The 15,123-nt window shown below is 49.0% G+C and overlaps 5 protein-coding genes across 5 annotated transcripts, besides 2 other annotated features; all 5 read left to right on the forward strand.

Moving 5' to 3' along the window:
* Nucleotides 1-15,123: part of a sequence feature (sequence corresponds to BAC RPCI93-13M20) that runs on past both edges of the window.
* Tb927.7.3080 (hypothetical protein, conserved) lies at nucleotides 810-2,099 on the forward strand (the record flags this gene model as incomplete). Its single annotated transcript, XM_840838.1, has 1 exon — nucleotides 810-2,099. The coding sequence occupies one exon, from the start codon at nucleotides 810-812 to the stop codon at nucleotides 2,097-2,099; it is 1,290 nt and encodes a 429-aa protein (XP_845931.1).
* Nucleotides 2,811-5,897, forward strand: Tb927.7.3090 (hypothetical protein, conserved; the record flags this gene model as incomplete). The annotated part of the gene is made up of 1 exon (XM_840839.1): nucleotides 2,811-5,897. The coding sequence occupies one exon, from the start codon at nucleotides 2,811-2,813 to the stop codon at nucleotides 5,895-5,897; it is 3,087 nt and encodes a 1,028-aa protein (XP_845932.1).
* Nucleotides 6,490-6,520: a microsatellite.
* On the forward strand, nucleotides 7,833-9,659 carry Tb927.7.3100 (hypothetical protein, conserved; the record flags this gene model as incomplete). The annotated part of the gene is made up of 1 exon (XM_840840.1): nucleotides 7,833-9,659. One exon carries the CDS (start codon nucleotides 7,833-7,835, stop codon nucleotides 9,657-9,659), a length of 1,827 nt encoding a protein of 608 aa, XP_845933.1.
* Nucleotides 10,381-11,985, forward strand: Tb927.7.3110 (transporter protein, putative; the record flags this gene model as incomplete). The annotated part of the gene is made up of 1 exon (XM_840841.1): nucleotides 10,381-11,985. The coding sequence occupies one exon, from the start codon at nucleotides 10,381-10,383 to the stop codon at nucleotides 11,983-11,985; it is 1,605 nt and encodes a 534-aa protein (XP_845934.1).
* Nucleotides 14,077-14,397, forward strand: Tb927.7.3120 (small nuclear ribonucleoprotein SmD1; the record flags this gene model as incomplete). The annotated part of the gene is made up of 1 exon (XM_840842.1): nucleotides 14,077-14,397. The coding sequence occupies one exon, from the start codon at nucleotides 14,077-14,079 to the stop codon at nucleotides 14,395-14,397; it is 321 nt and encodes a 106-aa protein (XP_845935.1).

A 15,123-nucleotide genomic window follows, 5' to 3' on the forward strand; every position in this document is an offset into this window, starting at 1 on the left:
AGGGGGGGTGCCACTCCGCGTGAGTGTGTAGACGCAAGGCGTTTGGCTGACTGTTCAATGTCATCATCGCGCTTGAAAGGTGAGGACGGGGTTGGAGGGGAAAAAAAAAGATTGGAGGTCGGGAGCCTCCTTGTGGAGTGCCCTCTTCTGATGTTTAAAGGTGTGTGTCGGCGTTACCGAGTGCATATTATGGTGCCCGGTGATTGTGTATGTTTGCATCTCATCCTACCAGCTTCAACTATCAACCACTGTGTTGCGCGCCTTGTAGTTGTTGACGTGGGGACAACTCATGTGCGCCATCGTGGTCGTGACGTTACCGCCGCATGTTTCTTTTCTTTTTTTCTTTTATCCTTTCCGGTGACGTACCCGCACGTGACCGATACGATGTTTGAGTGCGTATGCGCGAAGAATTCAACGTGGATACCAGCTGCGGCTCACCTCCACGTGGAGTGAAAACGCAGGTAAATAACTTCTTTGTTTATGTGTGGCGGGCCTGGAGGGGGAAGTGGAACAGTGAAGCCACTGAGAAAGAAAAGTGATGTTTCAGTTGAAAAGAAGGAGGTTGACAAATTACTGGATTCGGAATCGTTCACATCCTCCAGGCACCGGGTTCGCCGCCGCGAATGGACACAAGCCGAAGGTGAACAGCCTTTCGGAAAGCTAAGTTTAAATCCAACTGTTTGTACGCTCTTTGATGTGAAGATGAAAGAACACTAGACATATACACATGTGTGTATCTTTTTTCTTGAACTTTTTGTCTCACTCTTTGACAACAAGGAAGAAGGGAAAAAGAAAATAAATCAAGAGTAATGGCAGAGGGAGTACCGGCACCTTCTTCGTCATTTGCACAGAAAATGCATCAATTGTTGCAAATCCGTGCGGAGCGACAGCCTCTCGCTGAGGGTTACATGCGCTGTCCACTAAACCCTACACATCAAGTCCCCATCGCCGCCATAGTAACGCACCTCTCAAAGGCACACCAGCAGGACTCGCTTGACATTGCACCCGATGCGATGTATGGCGTGAACACGCGCTCCAGGCGCAGTGAATTCCTTAAAGAACAACTTCAGAGGATGCAACCTGTGGATGAAAGTGATCTTAGCGAGAGCGGTTATTCTAATCACCGAAGGAAAAGGTACCGGCGCAGTTCGAGTCAGTCCTACAGTTCTGACATGGGCTCATCTTCCTCCTGCTGCTCAAATGGAAGGAGCAACGTGTCGCGACAGTCGAACTCCTCTCGAAGTAGCGGGAAGCATCGCCACTATGAAGAAAGGCCGTACAATAATAGAAGGAGGGAGGAGCAGCCTACGCAACGGTCCTTCCATGGGAATAACACAACAAACTGGCACGATCCGTCTAACGTTTTCAAGAGACTCTTGGGTCGTTACCCCTTTGGGGCTTCTATCAACAAACAGCGTCTTACAGAGTTTTTAATCTGTTTTGGCCCTTTGCAGTCGTTTAATTTTTTGGCGAATGGCACTGAATTTGTGGTGGAATTCGAAAGTTCGGTGGCCGCCTCTAAGTGCTTACAAGCCGCCACGCCTAACCTTTTGATTGACGATGTTTGTGTGAGAATGTACCCGGTACCGTTACCAAGCCCCGGAGTTGCACCCGAATTTTCTTACGGGGGTGCTGAAATAATGCGGACCCCTCCACCATGGCCTGATGATGCGGCGCCTCCAACTGTTGTCTCGTCACTTCCAGCGGCGCAGCAGAACCAACCGTGGCCGCCTACTGACATAACACCTTCCGTTGCAGTTGGGGTTGGAGCTGGGAGCAAATCAGTTGGTGTCCCTGTGCTGAGTAATGTGGACGACCTTGTAGATGCTTTCACATCAGTCAGCAGCGCACGGATAACGTCTAACACGGCAATACTTTCGTGTGCTGTGAGGACGACGTGTGGGAAGAATGTCACCACAGAGGACATATGGAAAGAATTGTGGCACTTTGGTGAGATGAGAAACATTTTATTGGTGGGGCCGCGTGTTGTAGTGGAATTCTCGGATGGCAGGGGTGTGAGGAGGGCAACCCAGGCAATGGAGTTGGAGCCGGGTAAATTCAAGTTCTGCAGTTTATTGGGCGAGGGTGAAGGCCGGTAGGTTTTGCAGGGGCGCGTGCGTTCCGCACTCATTCGGGCGATGCCCAGTGCGGCACTAATCCCTGTGACGGTGGTCCTCTCAGTAATCACGTTCGCCGAAGCAACGAAGCACGAAAGGCTTTTGTGTGTTGGAGGGCCAAGTTAACCTAATGGAAATAATGCGCGTACATCTTATGGTCGACGACGTGTAACTTTTTCGCCAAACCTGCGGACGTGCGGAAGAAGTCGCACACTCCAGCTTAATAAATGGGGGCAAGGGGATGGGATGAAGATTTTTTTAAAAAAAGAAATGAGCACGGCACGTATACCGTTCCCTCTTTTTTCGTTATTGCCTTCTGTTTTCTCTTTTCTGCTACACGAAGAGGAGGGAAATGATCTAAGTCGGATGGCACATTAATCTCTTCTATTTATTTCAAGCTTTCTTTTATTTCGCTGCCCCTCTTAACGTAACTGTAGGGTTTGGGAAGGCTCTTTCCCGTGGTAGTGGCGGGGGCGAAGTGAACAGCGAAAAAAAAAAGAGGGAAGTGTTACAAGTGAATCAAAGGGCCAGGTAAAGGGCCCCGCAGGTGACAAAATAGTCACTGTATTTAGGAAGTGCGTCTGCGTTTTTGTTCAAGGTATTCTAAAGCATACATATATATATATATATATTACTAACTCTTTGATTCCTTTCCATTTTCCGGATAGCAATTGCCACATACGCTGAGTCTCGATGTGGAATGAAGTTAGCGCTAGTGAAGTCGAAGCCCTTCTAGGCGAGTTGAGGGACATTGTCAGCGACCCCGTGGTTATGTCTGTCACAAAAAGTGGAGAGGACAAGCAGCTAATCTCAGAAGAAAAGACGAAACCCAAAGCCGTGGGGCGTGTGGGTTTCTCAACGTACGCCAGTGTTACGGAGAGTAGACGAACAGTTGTTCCTCTTTATGAGCGACTTCCACCCATCACCCCGCCTGTTGTCTGCAGCATACGGGATGAATTAACCATGTCTGGCGCAGACACGTTGCGTAAAGGGTTTCTGCTACTGCCTAACCTCACTGGGGATGGTGAGGGCATGCCCCAACGGCCGATGTCGCCCAACGAAGTGCGAAGGCTTTTGTGTTGTGCGGAGAGTTCTGCACGAGGCGGTGCAGCGAATAATTCTGCAACCTCACCGACTGCGGGGGAGGGGGGTGACGTTAAGGATAGTTACAGGGAACCCAACTTTTTGCCCATCATGTGTGCGAGACATATTTGTCCTGGAGGTATTGTACCCCGGGCGCGTTGGGGCCATACTTTAACGGCTGTGCAAGGACACAAGCTCGTGCTATTTGGTGGAATGGACTTAAAGGAAGGTGATACGTCGGACCTTTTTGAATATGACGCTCATCACGTCGTGTGGGACCCCGTGTTTGTTGCTGATGGTGTAGGTCCGGCACCCCGTACAAATCATGCTGCGTGTGCCGCTGAGGACCGCTGGCTGTACGTTAGTGGGGGGACAACTGCCCGTGGAACAATTATCCTCGGTGACATTTATCGCTTTGATACATGGACTCATGAGTGGAAATGCCTGTGGGAGTACAGAGGCATCGGCACCAGTGCCAGCAATAGCACAAGCAAGAATGAACCCACACCTCGTTTTGGACATTCAATGTTACATCGTGACGGCCGGTTGTACATTTTCGGTGGACGAGCACTCAAGCGCAATCAGAGTGGGTCACGGGGCGATGCCGTCACGTGCATGGCCTCCACTGATGTTTACGTTTTTTCGTTGACCAGTGGTAAATGGAAGAAACGCATTCAAGCTGGGAAGGAAAACACAGTGAGTGATGAGGCCAAAGCACCGGGGAGTGCGGGGCCATGTGCCTCAGAAAGGCAGGAAAGTGAGAATGCCGTTGAACTACCGCCTACGCGCCCCACTGTGCGGTTCCATCATGCGGCGTGTATTATGGATTCCACTATGTTTATTAACGGAGGTGTTGACGGTGACAGTGTTACATTAGCTGACACATGGGCACTCAATCTCAAGGAAGGGCGATGGATAAGATTGCACGATGGAAGTACAGCGGATGCTCATCCACGAGAAAAGCATCATTTATTTGCCTGCGGCGGTTGCTTGCTTGCGGTTGGGGGTTGCAGCGCTAGCGACCGCCGTAGCTTAGTCTCTAGAAGATGCCGAAACTTTGTTGCGGTACTGGCTCTTGAAAGTGAAAACAAGTTGGGTTCTGTCTCATGGTTCCCACTGGCAATGGGGAACGCGGCGGCAGTGGTTCCAAACAGAAAATCGTTTGGTGCGGCCTTCAGTGGGGGGTTTGTGCACGTGTTTGGTGGCATCTGCGGATGCGAACCGCCCTCCAATACGATGGTACGTTTTCTTGCGGCAGATGGTTACTTTGCGACAGACTCTACAATGGTTCCCTCTTCCTCTGCAGGCAACAAAGAAGGCGCTATTTCCATGATGCGTTCTGTGCGAGAGAGTGGCGACTTTGTCACGTATGACGCGTATATCCTTCCACGCAGCTGGGATGGTGATGTAGAAGTTGACACTGTGGCCAACAAGCCATTTGGCGTGCATCGTGCTTTGGTGCAGCAACGGGCTCCAAAGTTTTGGGAGGATGTTCTGCGCTGCCGGACAAGCGTTGCGAAGTCTATCATCTCCCCAATTGCAGATGCGTCGTCCCAACTGGTTAATTTTGCATGCAACCCTGGGTTAGCGGAGAGCGGTAACGCCGATAATCCCACTGTGGGCTCTTGTAATCGCGCCGGTTGTGATGAGGAGCCCAATCAGGCGCATGTCACTGCGTATTACACGGAAGGGAATTCCCGTGTCCAGGGCCTATCAGTCTCTCTCACGGCAAACCAGTTGCAGTGTTTACTAGATTATATCTATTGGGGGGACATGCACCTCAGTATGCTCGCAGAACTGGATGACGATAACGTGTCTAATAGGGGGAGGGAGGACCTACAGAAAACCGCAGCTCAGGAAGAAGTCCGAACGGTACAGTCACTTATGCGCGCGGCGGAAGTCTATGAGTTACCCCTTCTCCATGCGCTCTGCAATGCACTCTCCTCGGGTAACATCAAGGAGCTAAGAGAAGCAAGGGAGAGATGCGGCGAGCAACTTCAGGAGGATCTGTTGCATTTGTTGGAAACCTCCCGTGGGGCTACTGCAACAGTTCTCTTTGTTGACCCACACACAAAACAGCAGGTATCGTGTTCTCTTCATCCGTTCATTCTGACTGCCTCCAACTCCTTCTTCAAGGACTTACTTCGGCCTTTACTCACCGGTGAAAAGATGGCCTTCCAAATGGGATCCGTTTCCGCCAAACTGTGCGCGGCAGGACGGTACGCAGCCTCCAAGTCACGCCGTGGGATAGTTGTTGGGCCCGTGCCGATGCCATACTTGGCCGTGCAGCCAGTGCTCTGCTTCTTGTACACACGTCAATTGCAAATTCCGCGTGAGTCAGTCTTTGCCACGATGCTGGGATCTCGTCTTCTGGATGTGGCGCCCCTACAGGCATATTGCGAAACCATTCTTGCGCGGGAGGAGGTGAACTACGACACCGCATTACACTTTTTCTCACTGGCGGGGAGGTATCAGGCTCCACTTTTGCAGGAGATCGCCCTACTGACGGCAGTGATGGGCTATGGGGTGATTCGACCCACCATGAGAACGGTTGATTTGTCTGAGGAGGAGGTGAAGGAAATCGCTGCTGTTGCGGAGGAATTGGGAACCGACACGTGGGTACCTCCCCCACAGACATCTACTGTCGCGAAGACACGTGAGGAGTACCAAGCCCGGTGGGATGCGTCACTGCCGTAAGGTGTGAGTTGTAATCCCCCCTTTTTTCGTTGTGCAACCATGGATGCAAGAAGTATTACCCGTTCCTCAGCACCTACAGTTCTACGTACTGTCCTTCACGCAATATTGTGTGATGCCTTCTTTTCTTGTGAAGGGATCGCACTTTATTGGTTGGTCTCTCTGAGAGTTGAAATAAAGCAGTTGTTTTGTTGGAGGCTGAAGAGGGAATGCTGGGATTCATCTTTCCTCCCTTGTTACGCGTTGTTCCTTTATTGTTGTACACTTCTCTGGCGTCATCCTGTACATAATGCAGACAATGTATCTGTGAGTGACTTTCGGCCCTTCCTACCCTTTCTTATCCGTTGCTTTCAACGGTGTATCGCAGCGTGCGTTTTACATCTCTCTTTTATTCATCGGTTTTTTGTTTGTTTTCTTTTCCGGTCTTTCCACCCTTTTCATCCCCCTCCATCGAGTTGTGAACGTGCCCAGATGCGGGGAAGTGTTTTCCGTAGCCAATGGAATGATGGAAACCGTGTCTGAGTACATGTCGCTTGTAGTGCAGTGGCTAAGGCGGAGCACCGTGTAAGTAATTCCTTGGCTCCCTCTTCGGGCTTATATATATATATATATATATATATATATATGAACACATGAATCATATCATATTTGCACAGTCTTACATGTTAATATATAGTACATGTCATTTCTTTGTGACGTGCACGCTTCAAATACGCTTGATGGACCTTGTGGGTAGTGGAGTTTTCTAAATACACATCAAATGATTTTCAACGTTATTACATATTTTGTTGTTTCGGTTTGTTTTACTTTCCTTTTTTTAAAAAATCTCATACTTTAACCGGAACTTTATTTACGAAGCAGTGGTTCTGGAACGCGCGGCAAAGTTAAGAGTGAGAAGTGAAGCGCTAGTATATGAATCGGAACGGAGAGAGACGACAGATACAGTTCAAAGTGAAGGAAATGTAAGTAGGGGGCAGGGAGAAAATTAAAGGAAGTGTGGTCTATTGATAACTGGGGACAAAAGGAAATCGAAAGAGCAAACGATGGGAAGCAGACAATAAGCGCGGGTACCTGCGTGCTATGAATGACTTGCTTCCCCCCAAAACGTACATATCCTGCTGTCATTTCACTGTCGGTGGGTACTTGGCGGCTTGACACCGAAAGATGTAAGTTTACCGAGTACGAGAGAAAGAAAGGTTGATTGGCGACAAGAGGATGTAAGAGGAATGGAGAGGAGGAGAAAAGTAGAGTAAGGGATAAGTGAGAGTGACGAAACCACGTTGAATGATGTCAATGAAGACAGATGTTATCCGCGCTTGTGTTATGAACACGACTGCCCGAAACCCTCGATGTGTGTTTTATCCTTTTTTTCTTGTGCATGTATGCCTTGTTTCCCATTCATCCACTTAATAGGGTAAATTTGGCCGTTTATACTTAAAACTATCATTAAAGTCTGTCCATTTGTTCTCGATATGTTTGTCTATTCGTCACGTCTTTCGGTTACGGAGACCGTCATGTGGTTCTCCCTCAAGTTCCTGACCCCGTTCGCCACCACCGGCAATACCCCATTTCATACGTGTTGTCAAGACAAAATTCAGATGCTGAGAAATGAAAAAAAAATTCGTTACAGGCGTTTTAGTTTTGGACTCCTGCGGGTACAAATAGGAAAAAAAGTGAGGTTGAAAATGTCTTTCGGAGGAAAGGTCGTGTAACCGGCACTCCAGCGGCCAGTTTTTTCCCCCTCTTGTTCGTTTCCCCCCTCCATCCCCCAACATGTACCTGCCTTCATGTGGCATTGTTGTAGCCCTTTTCAATTTGTTCACTCCCCAGCGACGTTCTACATTTTTGTTTGAGGTCCTGCATCAACTACCCCTCATACATCTGTTCTCTTTTCTCATTGTGCGCATTTGTCTCCTCTGTTGAACTAAGTGCCCAGTTATGACGGGGCCAACGCGTGCTCTGTTTCTGTCGAGCGGAATCAATTTGGGCCGACTCCGCCTGGCGGAGCAGTTCTCCTCCATGAATGGATGGCAGTCAAAAGAAGATCCCGCGTTTGACGCTTATGTCAAGGAGCGGAGGCGAAAGGAGAACTACGAGGCCTTTGACCAACGTGTCGAGCGGGGCTACGCCGCCGCCGCGAAGCTGCACAAAGCAGAGATTCAAAACGCCGTGAAGCGGCGACTGAAGTCGAGTGGAGCGAAGTTTACGGCAGAAACGCTACGTGAGATGAGTAGTGCCGTAACGGAGCGTCTGGCGTGGTTGCGTGACGTTTGGGCACAAATCGATTCTGATTATCGCAGTGGCGATTCAGCCCGTCAGGAGACGGCTGCACAGGAGATTTCTGCGGCGTTGCGCGGAGAACCAAACGATCACATGCGATGGGTGTACGAGACGAAGCGAGAATTGCGGTTTGCAGGACCCGTTGGTCGTCGTGCCATCCAAGAAGAACTGCAGGCAGCTGAACTACCTGAAGTTTTGGACGAGGAGGTTAACCGCTACCACGATCTGAAACTCAACATGATGGAAATCGAACGTGAGGTGAAAGCCAAATATGGTGTGGCTGGCCAGCAGCACTGGGCCGAACTGCAGGCAGCGAAGGATGAAGAGTACATACAGAAGCTAGATGAGGCCGCTGAGGTTTATAAGCAACTTCTTGATCAAAGTGCTAGATTGGACGAGTCCCGCCGGTCGGAACTGCAACGGAGTTATGTAGAACGAGTTCACCAGGCACAAGTTCGTTTTAAGGCAGCCATGGAGCTTGAGGGTCAGCGTGAGCAACTCATTGAGGCTCACCAGGCAATGAAGGAAGAGAGAATGCGTACAGAGCGTGAAAAGAGACGGCAGCTGCTACGTGAGGCAGCGGAACTTCGCGCACAAGGAAAGGAGAGCGCGGACGTTCTCACCGCACTGAAGGAACGACAACTCGATGCCAATGCAAAGCGGCAAGCTGAGTATGAACTGAAAGAATGTGAGGACATCCTCAAACGGAAGTCAGAGATGTTGGACATGATTGCTCACTTTAAGCATGATGTCGAGGAGCGGGAGGGACGTGAAATGTTGCAGCGTCAGAAGAGTGATGAGGAGCGTCAGGTCAACGTTTTCGGCTTTTACGAGGAGGTGGGTGTCGAGGACGGACTTTCCATTAGCAGTGAAGGAACCACTTCCCAGGGTGTCTCCTCTGGCCTTGGCACTGTATCAACTTCTACCTCGTGTGCTAAGAGTGCTGATAGTAACAGCAGCGCACAACCATCGCAAAAATTACGGAAGGAAGAACTGTGGAAGGCAATCAACGCCGACACGTACGAGGACCCGTTCCGCACTGTTCACCAGGCTCGTTTAGATGCCGTGAAAACTTATGATCCCGCGTATGCCCGAACCTTCCCGCTGAACCTTGTCCTCGGTCGCAAGTATTCTAGGCAGGGTGCTGGTGAAATGGCTGCGGGTAATGAGACAGACAAACAGATTCTGCAGAAAGGAAATAACATTCTCTACAGTTTCCAATGGGGTCTCAACAACGGCACTGTGCACGACCTCGATGCTGACGGAAGCACGGATTACTTCATGGATGGCGCATTTCATGTGCGTGATAAAGAAACTGGCGATATTGACTGGCGCTACGAGAAGAAGAGGGGTGGTCCCGTGTTTAGAGGACCTAAATTTTATCGGCTTGGTGCACAGCGTGAGGCGGCAGACCCGGGTGAGCGGGCCATGGATCCCACTCCATACACTTCTACACCACGGGAACATAAGTGGCGTAGCAGCTAAATGGAGGGGGAATACATGGATGCAACGAAGGAGGAAAACGACTGGCTACGGTGGTTAGGACGTTACGTTGGCACACTCTCTATGGTTGGCGGCCACAGAGGGAACACCTCCTGTTGTTGGTTTCTAGCTATCACTTTAGCGTAGTGACGGGGAATTGTTTTGCATGTGGTTTCACGTTGTTTATGAGTGGAAGTAGTGGAGGGGGAGGGGCGCACTAGCAGGGTTGCCTCATCCTTCCTTCACAAACAAAGAATTCTTGCGTTGGTGCTGATTTTCATCAGGAGCAGCGTACTCCCCTCTGTATGTGTCCTCCCTTTCTCACAGAGCTCTCTTGTTTGCCTTTTCTGTTCGTTTTCCTACATCAGTAGAGTATTAGGGACGCCACACCGCTTCGCCTCCGCTCTCACTGGTCGTACTAGAAGCAAAGCTCATCGTTTAATAACCTCATACAATTCTCCCCTGAAACCCGAGACAACTCCGGAAACACAAAGGGGGAAGAGCAGCCCATACATTGTTCTCTACAATTTCAGACAACGTGGCTCGGAGTGGTGATAGCCTAGGTGGTGTCAGCCGCTGCGCCGCTGCCCCATAACAACGCGGGAGGAAAAGAAAAGCTAACGTGTATACAAAAAGCAAGTAACCGTCTGTGGGAAATTTTCCATATATACATTTGCTTTCAGCTAAGCATAGGAGCAGTTTCTTGCTGTTTCGCTGCGCCACAATGGCGAAGCGCCGTGAAGTTGCCGATGATAGCGATGTATACGTGTTGGAGTTTCAAAAGAACTACTCTGACACTACCCGACAATCCCTGATTGTTTCAGACGAAGTGCCTGACAGCACTTTACTATGGCGCAATATGGTGATGTTCACACTTCTCAAAATCATTGGTTCGTACGATTCAGGGGCCTTCAGTGCTGCTGTTGGAGCTGAAAATGGCATTGCTGATGAATGGGGTCTCACGAATTTGGAGCAAGGAGCGCTTAGCGCAAGCGTATTTTTGGGATGTATGGTTGGCTGCCCGCTGGCGGGTCATCTCTTTTCTCAGTACAGCGCAAAAATCGTACTAATTCGAGTGCTCGTCCTTCACATATTTTTTACCTTCTGCTTCGCGACTGTTACGGTGTATGTCATCTCCATGGTGTCGCGGTTTCTCATAGGTGTAACGTTATCGTTCATTTTCGTATATGTTCCCGTATGGGTTGATGACTTCGCCCCGCGCGACCGGCAGTCCGTTTGGATGGCGTTGCACAATGCAGGAGTACCCGTGGGTGTTCTTGGCGGATATCTGTGCGGTGCCATCCTTCCTTCATACACACGGATAAGCTGGGAGTGGGCTTTTTACTCCAAGTGCATCTTTACCGTTCCGGTGATTGTATATTTCTTACGTGTCGATCACCGATCTGTTGACAGAAACAGCAGCAGGAAGAGTAACGTTCAAGGATCGCTAGGCATCGGGCACGGAGGGAACGGTTTGCCAACCAACGGTACAGAATCGGCAGTGAGACGGGGAAACGAAAATGTGTTTGACAGGTCAAGCGGGGCCAGAAATCTCGTTAGTTCGGCATGTGATGCCGTACTGCATATATGGAAGACCGCAGCTGTGCTCCTTGGTAACATTGAGTACACTTGCAGCGTACTTGCTATGTGCTCCCTCTACTTTGTTGTATCGGGTTTACAAAACTTCATGACACAGTACCTTCACGCGGAGCCTTTCAATGCTTCCATGAAAACCATCATGGTTGGCTTCGGTACGGCGATTGTGGCATCTCCCATCGGCGGTGTGATCACCGGCGGTGTGCTTCTCGATCGACTTGGGGGTTACCAACAAAACACGCGGCGGGTTATGATATTCACCACCGCATGGGGTGCCGGGGCCGCTTTTTTCAGTGTCTTATGTATTTTCGCTGGAAGCACCAGCGCACTTCTTGTGCTCATGTCGCTGATGCTTTTCTGCGGTGGGGCAGTTGTGCCATCTGGAAGCGGCCGAGTGATGGCTTCCCTTCCCGATACCCAACGACCCGCAGGTGCCGCGCTTGCACAGATGGTGTACAACTTAGTTGGGAACTTCAGCGGCCCACTGGTGTGTGGTTCCATCGCACAGTGGATGGGCGACCTGAAGTATGGCATCCGCGCCGTGTTCTGCTGCAGCGTCATAGGGCTCGTTCCCATGGTGATACTCCTATTCGCAGCTGACAGGCACCCCAGCGGTGTATGTGCTATGTCAAGTTGCGGCCCCGTTAGCACTGTGGTGGAGGAGCGGTTGGAGGTAAAAAGCAGTGGCGTTGTTGTAGAAAATGGGAATGATGACACTGTGGATGCCAAGTAGGCAAGTGATTGTGAAAAGGAGTGATGAATCATCAGATGGCATCTTGGCTTTGCTGCTGTTTTGTGGACTTGTTCTCCAAATTGTGCAATAGAGGACAAGGTGAACACACATACATCCCGATACGTACATGTTTAGGGGTCTGTGCTCACTTGTGTATGTGCCTGTGTTTAGCGCTTTATATTTAAGCTTCCCCTCCTTTCTTTCTTTCTTTTTAAAATTTTGGGGTCGGTATACATCACTTATTTGTTTATTTATCTAAGCACCTCCCCATCCGAACACATACGTACACAAACACGCAGTTACTTCATTGACCTGAACGGAATACAGGTATGCAGTGATTGATCATCGCGCTGTGTGCGTGTGTGTAAGCGAAAGGCGTAAAAGTGCCACACGCTTCCCTCTGCCATCTCCCGCGCGAATGTGGTCGATGAATGGCGGAAGTCAAACGGGAATGGTAGACAAGAAAGGAGGGAAGGGAATTGAACGATGGGTGTAATGCTGAGGATTGCAAAAAAAAAAGAAAAATAATGATAAAGAAAAACAGGTAGGACCGGGGATGGAGAGAAATAACAGAACTAAGGGGGGTATAGTCCCGTTTCAATGTTGTGATACTGTTCTGACCATAGCTGTGGCAGAAATGAAGCAACGGTCGGAGCGGTGGGAATCGTTGGAAATGGGCTATGATAATTGACTGAGAATCAGGAGCGTGTAGGGGCGCCTTTTAATAAATTTATACGAATGATGAGATGAGAGGAGTGGGTGAGGGCTCCCTATGGTCGTACATCCGGTTTTAAGTTCACTCTGTTTTGGATTACACTTTGTTACACACGCACATGCGCGCAAATAATCGTTTGTGCATTTTTTGGCAAACCCGCCCATGGGCGTGTGCGTACTTGTATATATATATATATGTACTAATAAGCACCAGTGTAGCGCATATTACACACGAGTACAGGCGGACGCGTGCGTTTTGCGGACTGGTTTAAAATAATACCTTCAGCGCCCTAGCTATGTCTTTGGCATGTTTCCAGAGGATGGAAAGAAGGCAAAAGAAAGAAAAAAATAAGAGTGAAGTGTCCGATTAAATATAAAGGGTTAATCATATTTTTGTGCGAAGCGTAAGGGTTGATGGAAGGCGCGGAACATGTGTTGCAATCCTCTTTCCTATTACCATTTCGCCCCTTTCTTCGAATAAGAAGGAAAGAATTGAAACTGTGGTGTGTGTGGAGAGGGGAGCGGTATTCTACGGAGGAGAAAAGGAAGGAACGACAACGACAACAAGTTGGTTTGTAGAAAATGCGCGAACGGACACTGGTCTTGTGCCTTTCGTTTCATTTTTTTTGTTGTAAAGGGGAAGGGGGGGGGATGTATTAACTAAACCTCATATATACAACGTGTGGTGTAGCGGCAAGGCGGCATGATCCACTTTTGGTATTGTTTGTATTGTTTTTTCTTTTGAGTGTTCGAACGTTTCCTTGTTCATGCATACTTCCCTTTGACATCGTAGCCGCTTCTTTCTCTACCTTTTTTGTGCTCTTTTCTAGTGCATGTGCATTGTGTATGTACGTATGCATGTGTGCGTGCGGTTTTGTGCTTGGCGTACACATTGTCTGTATATTATTTCACCTCTTATTGCGATTCGTCCTTTTGTTAATCCAGCTAATCATTGTTGTTCTTCATCCTCTTTTTTTTAAACCAACATTATCACACACCCCTTTTTCTTTGTGTACGGTGGTGACTCGCTTCACAACGGTTATCCACTTGTGCAAACAAACGGGAAACATTAAGGAACAACACCTAGGAAAGGGAAAGGAAGACGAATAATAATAATAATAAAGGCGCTGGTAATAAGCAAAGGCCGACCGGAGAAGGAATTTATCCAATCGGTTAGTTAGTGAGTGAGCGTCTTGTTGGCTGGCTTGAATTACCAAACAAGCATATTGGCACGCGGGAGGGTACGTTGGTGGCGTATAATTACATCTATTTTAGTGAAAGGAGGGAGAAACGGGAGTCAGTTCGTGATCTTTCACTTGCTGTTTCTCTTCCCTTTATTTGGCGTGCTTGTACTTACTCTTTACTTGAATCAGTGCAATGCCCGCGGCGGAGTCCTCGACGCTCATCGGCTTTCTTCAGCAGCTGCGTGGGACGCAAGTTGAGATTGAGATGATGAACTCGACCATTGTCACCGGGGAAATAACATTCGTGGAAGCCAACATGAATACATACATGCGTCATGTGAAGATAACGGCAAAGGGGAAAAATCCCGAAATGGCTGAGACGTATATGGTTTGTGGCAGTAAAATCCGTTACGTAATTCTTCCAGAGGCAATGAATACGGACGATGTGCTTGTGAAAGCTGCGGCCGCGAAGGCGAGACCGGGAAGCAAAAGGACGGAGCGATCAAATGAGTGAGTGTTCCTGCGGCCGAGGGACGGGACTCGTTTTTAAGGGAAAGAGCGGGAAAGTGAAGGCACACACGAAGGCGCAAAGAGAGGAAGGGAGCGAGAGAATTCCTCTTTCCAGAGATGCGCACTGCAAAGGAACCCCTCCATTTCCTGTTTCTCTCCTCGTCGCCGCTGCCGTCATGTTCTTTTTTTCGGTTTCTGGTACGTATCTATGACTCCGAGGGGAGCAGAAAAAAGAAAAACAAAACCGACCAACACTTTGGTGAGCTACTTTCTCATTACTTCGTTTGTGCCCCTGTGCTACTGTTTGGCTTCTCCCATCACAGACATACACACACACATATATATATATAAATAGCGGAGCTGTCGTTCACTACTATAACACACTTTTTCCACTTTTTTTTTCTTGACAACTCATACTACTCATTGCAACGTGTGTGCGATGGTTGAAAAAACTCAACACACCATCGCGAAAACAACAATGCAAACATTACAATGACATTTAGGGGCCAACCATAGTGTATCATTACAGGACCACTGTGAGGAATTATAGGAGCCTAGAGATACTCTAAACGAAGGGGAAATAGTGACACGTTGCTGTCGTTGGCACACGCCTCCCCTTTTCATTGTGTTATCACAGACACCCACGCGCGTACTTAACAAAAGAAGGGGGAGAGAAACGTACTTCAACCGTCTACTATTACATCTCGTAGGAGTGATAGACGGGTACATA

Source organism: Trypanosoma brucei, chromosome 7 (genome assembly GCF_000002445.2).
Source record: "Trypanosoma brucei brucei TREU927 chromosome 7, complete sequence".
NCBI classification, from domain to species: domain Eukaryota; phylum Euglenozoa; class Kinetoplastea; order Trypanosomatida; family Trypanosomatidae; genus Trypanosoma; species Trypanosoma brucei.